Raw genomic sequence first — 16,396 nt, 5'->3', positions numbered from 1 at the left:
TACTCAAAGCATATGCGCTTGGTTATTTTTTTTTAAGAGGAGACGAGATGATTGTACTCGTATAAGCTTTGTCCCAATTATCAATAAAAATCTGAGAAATTTAAACTTTCCTTGGAAATCCGAGACAAGATGTCCTAGACTGTTGAGGAGCTTAAACATTTTCTGAATTGTCCAGCTTATTGGCGGGACATAACTGTGACGATACTTGGTGACACTAGTTAATCCTTAAAATGAAATCTAAATGAGTATTCCAAAATTATTTTCTTATGGATCAAAATTTTGAGTATTATTGTCAGTAAAACGATACTGCTGATGTCCATCGAAAATGGTAGCAAATTTGAGGTACTGGAGAAAGTAAGTTTTTGCTTTTCTGACAGCCGCATCATAGCGGTCAGACCCGAGCAAACACCATTACATTTGAAATGCGTGCTTACCTCGTACGTTTCTCTCTATAGCCCGCGAATGATGGAAGAGTGTCAACTATCATATATTATGAGAGAAAGGCTAAATGATAGAATTATTTTGCCTGATATACATAGTCAAGTTTGTCTATTAAAATTTACTGTCTAGTTGGTTTTTCAGCCAAATGTCGTCAACTCAGCCCATCAATGCTCAATAGTTTAAATTGTGTAATCGTTAATCCGCGCGGAATATCTCGCTTTATCTCGCATCGTAAGTAACGTCTTGTTTCGATCCTTCTTTACCGTAACGTTTCATAATATTTGGGGCGCAATTTTTTAATTTCGCTACACAATTATTGCCAGGATTGATAACTTTTATCGGACGGGACAATTTAATTTCCTCGTATAATAATGGCGAATATTCCGGCTTCCTGCATCATTTTAGTCAGGCTCTGTGAGACTCTTGATGGGTCATTCTAACCATTTATTTTCGTTCAGAATTTTTTGCCAATTATTCAATCCAGAACGTCCATGGTTTCAAAGTTCGTTTAGACTTTAGAGAGATTACAGCCTCAGACAAAAATTTTCGTTTCAGACTTCCAGACTTACAAGAGATTCAGCTTCTATAAGCACTGGTCATGCATTCTAGTGACTCCGAGAAGCGCAAATTACGCAAGCTCAGACCTATCGAGAAATATTTTCATTATTCTAACAATCATAAGATGAATTTATCGGTTTATTGTTTAACTATTGGGACTCAGCGCCCTCTACAACGAAACTCCGTGCACTCGGCCCTCCTGCACCTGTACAGGTTTGAATATATTATAACCTTTTTACCATGAAAAAATTTACAGCAGGGAGGTCCAGATTATTGAACATAAAGTAGGTAATCTGAGGACATTTATAATATTCACCGGGTAACAGAATTTATCAAAACTCTATACAATATCTTTTTTAGAAGCATATATTCCTCAAAGATATGATTTTATTGGCAGGAAAATGCCAAACTTACGCGTGCTCATCGAAGAGGACGAAAATTGCGAGCTCTGGCTGTTTGACATGGCTCAAGAAATCATACTCCTGGAGGTAACATTTGAAGTCTGAGTCTAAATGTGGGAGAAGTCGCGCAACTTCTTCAGCAAGTTTAAAGATTATAATAATGAACCAAGAAAATAACTAACATGGAATGGATTGTACTGAATATTTCTACACTGTTTTAATAATATTTTTGTCCAATTCATCCAAGATTGTTTGCATTATCAGCGTTTGTAATATCTATTTTCGTGTTCCTACAGTTCTTAGTCGCGCTCGGTTGTCTTTTTCTTTCAAATTGGTATCAAGGTTTTCCTTTTGTGCAGTGGCTGACTTCTCCAGAAGATTTCGACGCTGTGTACATTGGAGAGACCCGCAAGCCCTACGATGCCAAAGTGGGGCCGTTATGGCGCGTGACGGTCATGCCAGCTCAGGACGGGCCGACTCCTGATGCAGAGTTCAAGCATCATTATAGAGTGATGTTCGGACTGCATCATTCCATCACCGACGGCCACTCATCCATGCGATTGTGTGGTCACTTTCTGTCTTTACTCAATTCTGAACTTGAAGGGAACGAAGTCGACGACAACGAACAGTTTGCTGATTACGTGGGGCCAGAGTTTCACGATAAGCTTGTAGAAGAAGCCAAGCTCACCCTCAGCACGAACTTGGACTTGCAATGTAAAATGCGTGATGATTATGCGGCTATTGCTGCGGCCGAATCTCTCCTCACCAAGGTTTTCCCTCCAAAGGATGAGGTAGCTGATCCGAAAACAGAAACACTCTTCATCAAATTTGACGAGGCTTCCACTACAAAATTTATAAAGAAAACGAAATCAGAAGGAGTGAGCGTGCATTCAGGATTCTGCTCGGTGTTGCACAGCGCATTTGTCGAGTTGTTTCAAGAAGCAGGAGTTTCTTCGGAAAAGTATGAAATTGTTTCTTTCCACGACGTAAATGAGAGAAGATACTGGGACTCTGAGTCTGAGAAATCTTACGGACCGCACGTAGGTAGGCAACGAATAATATTCACGGTTGATAAGGATTGTCCCACCAATGTGTGGGAAAGTGCCCGCCAGTTCCACAAGGTCTTCCACGATTACTTGGACATCAAACAGACGCTCTTCATGGATATACTAGAAGCAGAAGTCTCTCCAGCTGCACAGAAATCCGAGGACTTTTACAATTACAATATCATCTGCCCGACAGTCTTCAAGATTTCCAATATGGGCAACGTCACAAAATTATTCCTTCAATCGGAAGGAGCTGAATATTCTCATGTTAAAGCCCTTGAGATCCGGCGGAGCACGTCGATTCACAAATTGAAAACCAATAATGTCTTCTGCTTGCAAACATTCCGCAGAGAATTGCTCTGTTCTTTCGACTACAACACGCGGTACATAACCCATAAGCTTGCTGCCAAAATTCTGGAGAAGGTTCAGGCACATTTGAAGCGACACTCGTCTTGAGTTACCATTTTTTCACAGTGTGTGACATCTCCATCGAGGTTGATCAGCCGCATCGCGTTATTCTTCCATCAATGGCTAGTGGTGCTCAGCAAACCTTGAAAATAATTGGTGTTTGTTAAACAACACGTTGATGAATATTATCATTGTCAGATACAATAACAAAACTCGCTCCTTCATTATAACAACAAAGAAAAGGGCCTCGTCTTCGAAATTTTAGCTAAACCAGGATCGTTTAAGAGCTTTAGATTGTGAGTATTATAGATGTTGACCAAGAATTTATTTGCCCGTAATAGGAGTGACTGTCAGTAACCCGCGTATGACGAGTTTCCAGGTTTTTTCCTTTCCAGAGTAAGTTTGGCCAGTACTATCTACATTTCGATGGTGAATAACTATCCCTTCCGTTTGCAGAGTTTAGTAGCTCTATTTTCGACTTTTCGCTCGCGTCGCATAGGTCATGGCCTCATGGGTTATGCGTGACTTTCACTGAATTTTGATTTTTAACTGAACGAGTCTGTCCAAATTCAGGGGCGTCTGTATACGAGAGGACGAGAATGAAAAGGGACGGAAGAATACCTGCAATATTCACGTAATTCTTTTGAATTTCATAGCGAAATGACTATAATTTTTTCATATAATTTTTCATTTTCATCATTTGTTACCTAGAAAATGATCGCCTATGAAGAGAAAATGAAAAACCTTTCGCTAAGTTCACATACTGGACAATTGTTACACTGGATCAACATTCCATTTCAAATTAATTATTGTAAACATTGGTACCTGCTATTGGTGCGGGCATTGCCGAACTCTGGTCACATTTCCACCATTTTGGTTGTCTGCTAAAAGCTGAAAAGACATATACCTGACATAATTTTTTCATTAGCTCAAGAGATATGAAAAATTTTTACTTATTTTGGCAGCAAATCGGATCTGTAATTTTTATTGGAGTGCTCGTTCCACGCGCCGCGCGTGAGCCTTTGAACACCGATTATGGCAATCACTCCAATGCTGAATGTGCCTTGCTAAGATTTTGCTTCTGTACTAATCTCGCAATTCACCCACAAAATCACTTAAATTTGACCAATTCGGCTGAAGTAGCACATGAATATATGTACTTAGAGTTTTCTTCGAGTCACGACGGTATCTCGGAAACCTATGGTTATCCTCTAAGTTGGTTGAAAATCGAGGCAAAATTCGTTGCACAAAATTGATGAGAACGCTTGATAGATTTTGGGAACTTTAGTGACGGCAGTCACAACTTGAAAATCGCTTATTGCGTAGCTGCTTATCAATACGGAAGCGAATCTGATGAGCTTCTTTTCAGTTAACATGCCTCCTTTTATTAAAGTCAGGTTCGATTCTTAGCACAGCTTTAGAGATATAAGTCGGTGAGACTTGAAAGTGCGCAAAATTGTCAGGTAAAATTTCTCTGCAGGTAAGCCAACAATGTAGAAGCTAAACTAAGTTACTGAAGTTTTTCGGGCAATCTCGAGCTAATGTCGCAGTTGTCGTACGCTTCTCCCAGTTGCTGCCTATGCTGTTCTCTGCACTCCGCTGCCGAACCACTTAAGCGTCATAAGCTCATAACAATTGCTGTTAGGGTACGCGACTATACGTCTGCTGCGTGCTGCCTACAATAGATGCACGCGGTCAATCATGAGGTTAGGATTACGTCGGTGTATTGCTAATGATCTATGACTATGGTAATCGTGTAGCCGACGAAAAAGCAGCCGAATTCAAACGTCTAGATGAGAAAACCTAAAGGGGGGTAATCGTTTACGACCAAGTGAATTTAGTATCATGTGTTTTGTAATGGTTAAAATTATACCGAGACTATTGGTGGTGGTGTGACGTGTCAGTTCAAGACAGTTGTGTCAACTGCCATCTGCAAACGTCAACGACTCGCGGAGCTCCGGACTGGCAGAAGTGTTTTCTTTTGTTTCATACAAGGCAACCTTTGGAAATAAATTAAATTAAGTGAAATAACCATGCAATTGCTGAGTTTATCTCCATTTTCAGGTATTCTGTAGTTTTTTCATTTGTTGATTATAAAAATTCTAATCAATGATTTCAGCGTGGCATGGTACACTCGTGTTTTATAATCGCCAATCGAAGCATAGTTTTTGTTATTTTTTTTTTCAAGAGAGGATTGAGACGATCCTGAAACTCCTGCTGAAATGTGCTTACTAGTTTTCTTGCTTGAATCATCCGTAGGAGACTTATATAAAACTCAGCTTGAATCTGATACTCGCTCCGCCGATTCGCTCGACTCGAGTCAAGATCCTTGAAGCCAACTGTTTCGCTTATCATCAACCATGATAAGTAATGACGCTACACATGTCTCTTCACCCAGCTTGATTACGGAGATGAAAGTTAAATTTGTATTGCATGGTATCCAGACGTTAGCTAATGCAGAGTGGTGACTCGTGCGTTTGATGCATTACGAATGCCGTTTATATTTTACTTCGAAAAAAAAAAAATGATGATCGAAATTCGATATTTTTGTTGTTCTGCTGGGCAAATTGCATCAGCATTACGGCTTGGACAACGATATTTATTTACAATATAATCCTCTCCTAGGAGATTGGATTTGGCTTGATTATTCCATTTACTACTTATAATTTAGTTTCTTGAGTCAATATACTCGTAGTCGTAGATGCAAGTCAAATGAGGAATGAAAGTTACAAGTAATTTTTACTTGAGTTTTTCCTTGAGTGAATAGCGGGCTGCACTGCGGGAGCTATTCCAGCCAAGGTCGCGATGATTTGTGCGTACCAGGGGCGTTATTAGATTTTACAGACACGGGGGCTACAGATTTTACAATTTTACAAATGTGAATGAACGCTTAATATCGCAAACGGCTAACATATTTAGTACAAAGAGTACAACTTCGGTACACATGAACAACGCAGCTGTCTTCAACTCCAATGTCTTTCCATAATGATAATGATAGATAGATCTTTCCATAGATAGTATAATATGCTGCCGACAACACTGTAGTGTTGTTTTTACCGGCACGTTGGAACCATGGTATAGCCGTTGTACCGTAAAAAAAATTCTACTCCCCCCTATCATGGCTATCATATTAAAGTATTTTACATAGGTATTATTATAAATATTATTTCATGTATACAGGACATTTTAGGTTGATCAAAGCACATTGAAAACCAGCAGTAGTTATACTGTAGTACATGTATTGTTTTTACCGGTACGTCCGACAGTTTAAAAGCGGTTGCACCGTAACCAAAACATCGTGTTTTGAACGTCAATTCGTTACCTGGGGACTCCTTGTACAGTACAGCAGCAAAAACTGTAATTACTGTACTAATTACATCATTGACAACATCCAGGCTACATTATATTGAATTTCTCGGCATTTTATGTAAATAATAATGATATTACTTTTAATAAATGAACATCAAATATTTAGGGAGTTTAATAACATTTTATTAGGGCCTGAAGTCCCAGAAAAATACACAATAACGGCGCTGGTATATTGTTTCTGTGAGGTTCCGATATGCCTAAGTTATGAGCTGAGACATCAGTTTCGCACGCCACCATATTCAGGCCATTTTCAACCCTGAGACAAATTTCTATTGCAGACTGCCAGACGTACGAAGGTGATTCAACTCTTGTTAGCCATGGCCACATCAAGTGACTTCGAAGAGCGTAAATTACGCAAGCTTAGCCCTATTGAGAAATATTTCCAGTTTTCTAACGAAAATAACATAAATTTGACTGTTTACTGTCTAACTATTGCGACTCAGAACCCTTTGCAATGGAGCTTCGTGCACTCTGCTCTCCAGCATCTGTACAGGTTAGTGGACCTATCCGACCTAATAATATTTGTACGTTGAAATAATCAAAAGCCGGGATGGCTTGATCACGAATAAGGTTCAGCCGCCAACTGCAACGGCCGATATAGTTTTTCGTGTAACCACAATGTACACATTAGACATTTTAACATTCGTCTGGTAGTAATTTTCTTCATAGATGCGTGCAAAATTGGGTTGGAGAATTTTGGAGGGTCATATTTTGTATTCTTATGTGGTTTTCATCTTTCAAAATTTGACTTTCTGGCTCGACAAGACGACGCTAAACATACTCTCTATTTTAGCTAAAGAATGGAAGAAGTATATTTTACTTTAGAACTGAAAAGCGTCGAAACTTGCGGCCTCTTGTTCACCAGCAGATAATCTACTAGATATGAAATACTAAACTCCCCCTTATTTTACGTCTTGTCAAGTCAAAATGCAAAATAAATTCGTTTCCCTGAGTGGATATGTAAAATTTTTTGCGTTATCCCACTCCTGCTATAGATCCGAAAACGGAATTTTTCAAGGAACAAGTTATCCTCAAAAATGTATTTTTCTACGACAGGAAAATGCCAAATTTGCGCGTCTGCATCTGTGAGGACGGAAATGGCGACCTATGGCTGTGTCGAATGGCGGAAGAAAATATAATTTTGAAGGTAAAATGAATGTTGTGTTTAAGCGCAAATGCGGCAAAAATCGTGGAACTCTGCCGGCAAGTTTACAAAAAAATAATAATAAAACGAGATGATTTCTAAGAAGGCACTCATTGAGCTGAAAATAGTTGAGCATTTATGAACCCACTCATGTTTGTCTGTATTTTTAATTATTATTTTTGTATGTTTCTATTATTCTTACTGGTCTTCGGTCATCTTCTCCATCCGTTTTGTTATCAGTTTTTTTTTATGTACAGTGGCTGACTTCTCCAGAGGGCTACGACGCTGTGTACATTGGAGAGACCCGCAAGCCCTACGATGCCAAAGTGGGGCCGTTATGGCGCGTGACGGTCATGCCAGCTCAGGACGGACCGACTCCTGATGCAGAGTTCAAGCATCATTATAGAGTGATGTTCGGACTGCATCATTCCATCACCGACGGCCACTCATCCATGCGATTGTGTGGACACTTTCTATCTTTACTCAATTCTGAACTTGAAGGGAACGAAGTCGACGACAACGAACAGTTTGCTGATTACGTGGGGCCAGAGTTTCACGATAAGCTTGTAGAGGAAGCCAAGCTCACTCTCAGCACGAACTTGGACTTGCAACATAAAATGCGGGATGATTACTCTGCTATTGCTGCTGCTGGTTCTCTCCTCACAAAGTTTTTTCCGCCGAAGGAAGAGGTAACTGATCCAGAAACTGAAACACTCTTCATGAAATTTGATGAGACATCCACTTCCAAATTTTTGCAGAAAATAAAATCAGAAGGAGTGAGCGTGCATTCAGGATTCTGCTCGGTGTTGCACAGCGCATTTGTAGAGATGTTTCAAGAAGCAGGAGTTTCTTCGGAAAAGTTTGACATTGTTTCTTTCCACGACGTAAATGAGAGAAGATACTGGGATTCTGAGTCTGAGAAATCTTACGGACCACATGTTGGTATGCAACGAATACTCTTTACAGTTGATAAGGACTGTCCTTCAAAAGTGTGGGTAAGTGCCCGCCACTTTCACAAGGTCTTCCATGAATGCTTGAATAACAAACAGATGTTCTTTATGGATATTATAGACGCCGAAGTCTTTCCTCCTGTGAAGAAATCATCGGAACTTTACAGCTATAAGCTCCCTTGCCCCACCGCCTATAACACTTCCAACATGGGCAACGTCACCAAAATATTCCTAGCACCAAACGGGGATGAATATTCTCACGTGAAGGCCACGGAGATCCGGCGGAGCACGTCGATTCATCCATATTTCACAAATAACGTGTTTTGTGTGCAAACATTCCGTGGGGAATTGCTATTTTCATTTGACTACAACACGAGGTTTGTCACAGACGAGCTCGCAAAAAAAATTCTGGAGAAAGTCCGTCAACATTTTCTGCGTCACTCCATTTGAATAGCTAATTTTCACATATCTACTCAGTTTGGCAGAATGAGCTTGTATACACTCTAAGTGTCAGTGCAGCGATAAATAGCGCTATCCGTCTCAAAAAGCATTTTTTTGGGGGGGGGTTAGTGGACCTATCTTTTTTTTTTATCACGCGGAGGTGAACTATATGGTTTTACTTCAGCAATATGATAAAAAAAACACCATTCTGACATTTATGGAGCGGTCGTCCAGCCGATTTCCAATGCGTAGTGACTTTTGCATGATGCATATCTTCTGAACTACTACACAGATGTCAATTAAACCTTACACTTGAACTTCAATCAAACTGCAGCTGTCGTTTAGTGGTGAGGCTGTTTCGATTTTATTCACAAGTTTTCGAGCAGTTCCTAGAGATATTTTCCGTAAATAATTAAGGAACTTCTACGGACTCTATTTATTAATCGTTATCTCAGGATTTAGACCCACAACGTCACTCAGATAATTTTTATTAATCAAAATTGACAGTGTATGGGATCACGACTGAACCGAGGTCTCCACCACAACTCGAGTGGAAAGTTGATGAGATGTTCACGAGTCCAGTTTAATTTAAATTTGAGCATTACTTATATATCATGGCCAGTAAAACATACCGTAATTCCTCAAGCGGACATTTTCGGCTGCGACGAAAAACTTAGAAAAGCTGTTTTGTTTCCATGCTCACTGACGCATGATTTAAATACGGCCAATGGCATGTAGAAGTATGATTTGATGTTAAAGGATACCTATGCGGTTGAGCTCGGCAAAAAATGTTGTGAGTGCAGTAAGTCGTCCAATTCTCGACAAGAGGCAAATATAATAAACGCGACAGAAAAATGATTTATAACAGCAGCGTTCACGAGACCATGTCGCCTAAATATTTTCGGTAAACTATAAACCACAATTAAATTCATAGGATACAAATGTTGACTATTACGCAGGGATGTATTATGTATGTTTTTTATTATATATAAGCAGGTTTTTGATTGCGCTGATATGCAGGTTTACCAGTTCTCAGTAACAACAGCGAGTGATGTTCGTAATGATCGCGTTTTGTGTGTGATTTTACTGGAGGAAGATCGTAATATTTGATTAGTTGATGGGAATTAAATGTTGACTTTTGTGGTACGAATTGGATTAATAATTTATCAAATAGGAAATGTTATAGAGCGATCAACGATATAAAAAAAAGTATCTCTTCAAAATAAATACGCATGCAGTAGCTTAAGATTTTATTGAGGTTAAATTTGATTCTTGGGTTTGTGTTATTTGTGTGTTGGTTTTTTATTTGTGGTGACACGATTTGGTCGAACAATATTATTTTGTGTCATTGATGTTTTATGTAATTGCAATATGATTCGTTTAAATCCTGTAATCGCTTGGTTATAAATTTAATCTCCCTCTATTGTAGCTCCTCTATTCTTATCAAAACATAACTTATGCGAAATTTAAAATGATGCTTTGTTTCAGGCTTTGAAATACAGCTCAAGAAAAGGCTCTGAGCTAGAGACGTCGTTTTGAATTGAGTTGTTACATTTAACACTTTTGATTGTAACTCAAAATGTGAGATGAGAAGCCGACATGATTAAACAACAGGAGTTTCAACAGCATTTTGGGCGCGATAGTTGTTCTTATACTGTACAACTATTTGCGTCATTGACTGAGACGGCTGGCGTTGGAAAAGTTGCAACTAAAAATTTCCTCGTAAAGAAGCGCTATGAAGTAAATTTACGAACAAGACAGGATAATTTAAAATAATTATTCCTCTCACTGGGTACACATAAGCTTTGTTAACATCAAAATACAATTGCCTCTTCAACCCTCGACTAGAGAGGCAAGCCGTGGCTTGGATATTTTATCCTCGCCATTTTTTTGACGATGAAAGTTGATAATAATCTTTATAATAGTTTTGTCGGGGTCGAGAATTTCAAGCTGGGTTGTGAGAGATCTAATCAGCAAGATAAACCCGCTATCGGGAGACTCATGCAATTTTGTCTCGGCTGAAAAGTTTGAAAAATCTCTGAAGAAGTAATTTCAGTGTCGAAGATACAACGAACTTCATTTGCTATATTCTACACCGCTGGTTTGAATTATTTTAACCCCAGGTTTCCGTCGAAAAAATTTGATCTGAAGCTTTGTTAGGTGAATATGTTGTGCGAATTTGGTTTAGAAAAATTATAGCCTTGAAATTCTTTCTTTTACAGACTACCAGAAGTACGACAGAGGACCAACTTCCTTGAGCCATGGCTACATCAAGTGACTTCGAGGAGCGTAAATTGCGCAAGCTTAGCCCCGTCGAGAAATTGATCCAGTTTTGCCACGATCATACAGTAAATGTGACGGTTTACTGCCTAACAATTGCGACTCGGAGCCCTTTACAACGAAGCTCAGTGCACTCTGCCCTCCTGCACTTGTACAGGTTAGAGGATATTATAATATTTTTACTATGAACACCATGATATCGAGGACGACTGGAATAAGATCTAGAGAGCTGAAATCGTTTATTTTACAAATGATAAACACGAAGCACTCAGAAATCACTACCAACATTCTGCAGATAACAGTTTTTTAAATTGTCCCATTTGTGGGGATAAAATAGAAGTGCTGCACTTGTTATGATTTACGGTTTAGTTTTCACCGATCTTAATTAATTTCACCACGAGGCAAGATGCCTCATAATCTGACGAGGCTAAAAAGTACACTCTTTTACTACTGTAAAATCCAAAATGTATAAATTTCACAACAGAAAAGCGCCACCTCTCGCTGCTTCTCGAAAAAGATTTTTCTGTAAGCAAGCAATCTTCCACAAGGAAATGTACCTCAATGAGAAAGAAATGCTCCTCAATAAACAATGAATTCTTTCATGGCAGGAAACTGCCAAATTTGCGAGTGTGCATCGACGAGGACAGAAATGGCGAGCTTTGGCTGTGTCAAGAAAACATACTTCTCAAGGTAACATTTTATTTACATCGTAAATACATCGCTATAGACTGAACTGAAATTATTTTGAGCTTTTATTGGAACCCTATCCAAATTTGTAATTTGCCTGAAAGTAGTTTTCTCATTTTATAAATAATTTTGGCCAAATTTTACACATTTATGCACATTTTTATTCAATCATCATTTTTCCCCAAGGATCGAATCGTTTTCGCTCAACAAAACTCCTGTTCAGGTATCACGTTTTTTTACAGTGGCTGACTTCCCCTGAGGATTTCGACATTGTGTACATTGGGGAGACCCGCAAGCCCCACGATGCGAGGGTGGGGCCGTTATGGCGCGTGACGGACATGCCAGCTCAGAAGGGCCGAATCCTGACACAGAATTCAAGCATCATTATAGAGTGATGTTCGGACTGCATCATTCCATCACCGATGGCCACTCATCCATGCGATTGTGTGGCCACTTTCTGGCTTTACTCAATTTTGAACTTGAAGGGAACGAAGTCGACGACAACGAACAGTTTGCTGATCTTGTGGGGCCAGAGTTCCACGATAAGCTTGTAGAAGAAACCAAGCTCACCCTCAGCACGAACTTGGACTTGCAATGTAAAATGCGTGATGATTATGCGGCTTTTGCTGCGGCTGAATCTCTCCTCACCAAGGTTTTCCCTCCGAAGGAAGAGGTAACTGACCCGAAAACTGAAACACTCTTTATCAAATTTGACGAGGCTTCCACTACAAAATTTATGAAGAAAACGAAATCAGAAGGGGTGCGCGTGCATTCAGGATTCTGCTCGGTGTTACACAGCGCATTTGTGGAGATGTTCCAAGAAGCTGGAGCTTCTTCAGAAAAATTCGACATCTCTTCTTTCCACGACGTGAATGAGATAAGATACTGGGACTCTGAGTCGGAGAAGTCTTACGGACTGCATTTATCTCTGATACGATTAATCTTAACCGTTGACAAAGATTGTCCCTCCAACGTGTGGAAAAGCGCCCGCCAGTTCCATTAGGTCTTCCTTGAGTGCTTGGACAACAAACAGACGTTTTTCATGGAAATTATAGATGCTGAAGTCTCCCCGACAGTGGATAAATCCACGGACTTATACAGTCAGAAAATTTCCTGCCCAAGCGTCTATAGCACCTCAAACATGGGCAACGTCACCAAAATATTCCTATCACCAGACGGAACTGAATATTCTCAGGTGAAGGCCACAGAGATACGGCGGAGCACCTCATTACACATATATTTGATTAATGGCGGATTTTGTTTCCAAACATTCCGCAGAGAGTTGCTTGTTTCTTTTGATTACAATATGCGGTATATTTCAACTGAGCTTGCTAACAGAATTGTTGAGAAAGTCCGAGCCCATTTTCTGCGCCATTTGTCTTGAACTACGCATCTTGACTTTTACTAACATCTTGCACTTGCATTAGCTTGCACAAACCTTGCTTCTTACCACTGTGGTTGAGTTAAACGGCTGAAACAAAGTAAATTAACTCATCACTAAATCAGTTATGTTGTTTTAAAATGCTCTTTATTTGAAGCTTGAAATGACGATTCTTCTGATGGAAAGTTGTATTATTTGAACCAATAATGGTATCCGAATATTCCAGTGGATGTCACTTATAGCATCTGAGGAATGAATGTTTTGCGGTATGAATAGGTGGAAAATTGATTTTACAGAAGGCGATCTAATAACGAGAGATCATTGATAATTACATGAAAATGCCTCCAAACTAGGACAATTCCCATGAATTATATTAAAATTATCATTTGGTTGAATTTAAAGGTATGGAAGTGTTTTATTTAAACATTAATGGCTTCGGTTGGTTCATCCATTTATGGGGTATGGTCGTTTATACTTTATTTGTTTGTGGTGACTCTTGACCCCGTAGAACAATATTATTTTGCTGTGGTTATTTTACTAAACTGATTTTTTACTGCAATAAATGCTTCCAATTTGAAAAACTGTCGGCTTATAAGCTTTAATACCTTTCATATTGGCTTTTCCATTTTTAAGCAGAACTTATTATTGAACATTGATTCATAGTACGAAGAGTTGTTCAAGACCTTGAAATATGGATATCGTGAGGTTTTAAATTCATACTTTGAATGAGTTGTTCACTTTATATACTATAGTATAGAACATAATTCGCATCGGAATTCAGAGTTGAATGGAAACGTTGAAATGATGAGCTGGATAATTATAATTTTTCGGCGTGGTAATGTGCAAAAAAACGCCTGGATCAACGGCCAACGACAACAAATTATTTAGAAATTAAATCCCCTTATTATGCAAGTAAATGAAGTGAATTCTTAGGAATGAAATTTTGAAGAGTTTTTAGATATAAAACCTCGAGGAGTTCATAATTATTAACACGTTGATTGCGATACGACCAAAGCCCACTTGTGGGATGTAGCGCAAGCAACGGGTTAAGTGGGAAGACTACAATAAAAATAAAAATAGTTTTTATTACCTTCTCAAACTTTAAGGTATCAGGTTTTGTAAACGTATATACGGCAGTCCCAAGATGACGAAAACTATCGGCGAAACCTCTTAATTAGTAGCAGATGATCGTTGGCTTTTTTGAAGGGAATAGTCGAATTGAAGGAACATTAGACTTTATAAATCTGAGGTCCTATTTTAATCACAGTGCTAGCGGTATGAATAGAATAGAATAGAAGTGTCGGCATTGAAGAAATAGGCCCATGGCCTGTTGCCGATTCTTGAACTTTTCGTGAGTTGATTCAAAATGGATCCGGCCTTTGGAACCCGATCTTTCTATAAGTGACGAATGACGATTGATTGCGATAGCTGCTGGACTTATTGCCTGGTCCGTTTAAGTTGCTAGGCATTTTCAACATATGCTCCTGCATAGCTTCGTCTAGTCCCTTAGAATAGAAGATCTTACATAACGTTTATAATCATATTACAGATGGAAAGAAAATTTCTGTGAGGGTGGGCGAACCTTTAGTTGGTTATGCCATTGAAATGCTGCAATTGTCATACGCGGTCATTGAATACAGCAGTTGTCGTACGCGACCATTGAATACAGCAGTTGTCGTACGCGTGTCTCCCAGTACCTGATTGCTGTGTTCTCTAGACTCAAACCTCTTCACTGCGCTGCCGAGCCCCACGACACCAAGAGTGCCATAACATTTGTTGAACATGGCTCAGTGGCTGCTGGCTGCAGCAGAAGTGCAAGGTCATTCATGAGGTTAGGATTGCGCGTTTTTTTCGTGCGTAGGCGGTAATAAATTGTAATTAATTACAATCTAAATTGAAGAATGTAATTGAGTAAATTTGAAAGACGAGATTACGATGAAGTGAAATTAGTTTTATGTGCTATAAACTGCTGTTAATCTATCGTGACCATTGTCCAGAGCAGTGAAGTGTCAATGAAGGGCGACTCAATGAGTGATACGTGGCCTGAGGTCGGCCGAAGCCAATTAGTTCTAGCCGACCGCTGGCCATTCCTCGGCTACCTGAAAGACAGTCGTTACCACAAGAAAGGGGCTGGCTAGGTTAAAAGACTACAAGCTCGAGAGTAGCGACTGGCCGATTTTAGGACCGATCGAGTATTTCACAAGATGGTCGCGAATACCTCGCTCTTAGTTTCGCCGCATTATGACTACTAGTCTTAATCTAGATATCCATTCACTCGCTACATTGCACTCCATTTCAGGCATAACGCATCTCATTTTAATGTTAATTATAAAATTATAGGCAATCATTTTAATGTGGCATAGAGAGCGCGTATTGCTAAGCATCCGTCTACTCTATGCATATGCGTTTTTTTTTTCAAGAGAAGACGAGATTATCGTATAAGCTTTGTCCTAATTAGCGATAAAAATATCAGAAATCTAAAACTTTCCTCGGAAATCCGAGACAAGACATCCTAGACTGTATGAGCTTGAAAAATTTCTTTATTATCCAGCTTATTAGCGGGATATAACCGAAACGATTCTTGGTGATACATATTAGTTAATCCTTAAAATGAAATTTAATTAAGTATTCCGTAATTATTTGCAAAATGTTTTCTCATGGTCCAAAATTTCGCGTATTATAGTCTGTAAAACGATACTGCTGATGCCCTTCTTGAAAATGGTAGCAAATTTGAGATTCCGCTACACAATCATTGCCTGGATTGATAACTTTTATCCAGGACAATTTAATTTCCTCGTAAATAAATGGCGAATATTCCGGCTTCCTGTATCATTTTAGTCAGGCTCTTTGAGATCGTTGATGGGACATTTTAACCATTTATTTTTGTTCAGTATTTTATCGGCAACTATTCAATTTAGAACGTGGATTAAAAGTTCGTTTAAAGATTAAAGTCATCAGACATCAATTTCCGTTTCAGACTGCCAGACTTACAAGAGATTAAACTTCTATCAGCACTGGCCATGTCAAGTGACTCCGAGAACCGCAAATTACGCAAGCTCAGGCCAATTGAGAAATATTTTCATTTTTCTAACAATCATAAGATAAATTTATCGATTTATTGTTTAACGATTGGGACTCAGCGCCCTTTACAACGAAACTCCGTGCACTTGGCCCTCCTGCACCTTTTCAGGTTTGTATATATTATACCTTTAAATCCTGAAAAAATTGACAGCAGGGACGTCCGGATTATTGAACACGTGGTACACTGAAGACATTCATAATATACACCG

General features: G+C 39.2%; 3 protein-coding genes across 3 annotated transcripts; all 3 read left to right on the top strand.

The window, feature by feature from the left end:
* The first annotated feature begins 1,400 nt into the window (after positions 1-1,400).
* LOC125179245 lies at positions 1,401-3,483 on the top strand. The gene is made up of 2 exons (XM_047884750.1): positions 1,401-1,487; positions 1,760-3,483. Exons 1-2 carry the CDS (start codon positions 1,401-1,403, stop codon positions 2,900-2,902), a joined length of 1,230 nt encoding a protein of 409 aa, XP_047740706.1. The 3' UTR covers positions 2,903-3,483.
* A 2,898-nt stretch (positions 3,484-6,381) lies between these two features.
* Positions 6,382-8,873, top strand: LOC125177532. The gene is made up of 3 exons (XM_018154779.2): positions 6,382-6,716; positions 7,280-7,370; positions 7,625-8,873. The coding sequence occupies exons 1-3, from the start codon at positions 6,541-6,543 to the stop codon at positions 8,765-8,767; spliced, it is 1,410 nt and encodes a 469-aa protein (XP_018010268.1). The 5' UTR covers positions 6,382-6,540; the 3' UTR covers positions 8,768-8,873.
* Positions 8,874-10,043: 1,170 nt separating this feature from the next.
* On the top strand, positions 10,044-12,127 carry LOC108667724. The gene is made up of 3 exons (XM_018154780.2): positions 10,044-11,195; positions 11,647-11,728; positions 11,968-12,127. The coding sequence occupies exons 1-3, from the start codon at positions 11,020-11,022 to the stop codon at positions 12,118-12,120; spliced, it is 411 nt and encodes a 136-aa protein (XP_018010269.1). The 5' UTR covers positions 10,044-11,019; the 3' UTR covers positions 12,121-12,127.
* The last annotated feature ends 4,269 nt before the right edge of the window (positions 12,128-16,396 follow it).

Source organism: Hyalella azteca, unplaced genomic scaffold (genome assembly GCF_000764305.2).
Source record: "Hyalella azteca isolate HAZT.00-mixed unplaced genomic scaffold, Hazt_2.0.2 contig16078, whole genome shotgun sequence".
In the NCBI taxonomy this organism is placed as follows: Eukaryota; Metazoa; Arthropoda; class Malacostraca; order Amphipoda; family Hyalellidae; genus Hyalella; species Hyalella azteca.
The sequence above is the reverse complement of the archived record's forward strand: the minus strand, read 5'-3'. Positions and strand labels throughout refer to the sequence as shown.

Coding starts and splice junctions, on each gene's coding strand:
- LOC125179245 (XM_047884750.1), top strand. CDS start 1,401: ATGCCAAACTTACGCGTGCTCATCGAAGAGGACGAAAATTGCGAGCTC. Junction 1,488..1,759: donor AAGAAATCATACTCCTGGAG/GTAACATTTGAA, acceptor CCTTTTGTGCAG/TGGCTGACTTCTCCAGAAGA.
- LOC125177532 (XM_018154779.2), top strand. CDS start 6,541: ATGGCCACATCAAGTGACTTCGAAGAGCGTAAATTACGCAAGCTTAGC. Junction 6,717..7,279: donor GCTCTCCAGCATCTGTACAG/GTTAGTGGACCT, acceptor TTTCTACGACAG/GAAAATGCCAAATTTGCGCG. Junction 7,371..7,624: donor AAGAAAATATAATTTTGAAG/GTAAAATGAATG, acceptor TTTTATGTACAG/TGGCTGACTTCTCCAGAGGG.
- LOC108667724 (XM_018154780.2), top strand. CDS start 11,020: ATGGCTACATCAAGTGACTTCGAGGAGCGTAAATTGCGCAAGCTTAGC. Junction 11,196..11,646: donor GCCCTCCTGCACTTGTACAG/GTTAGAGGATAT, acceptor CTTTCATGGCAG/GAAACTGCCAAATTTGCGAG. Junction 11,729..11,967: donor AAGAAAACATACTTCTCAAG/GTAACATTTTAT, acceptor GTTTTTTTACAG/TGGCTGACTTCCCCTGAGGA.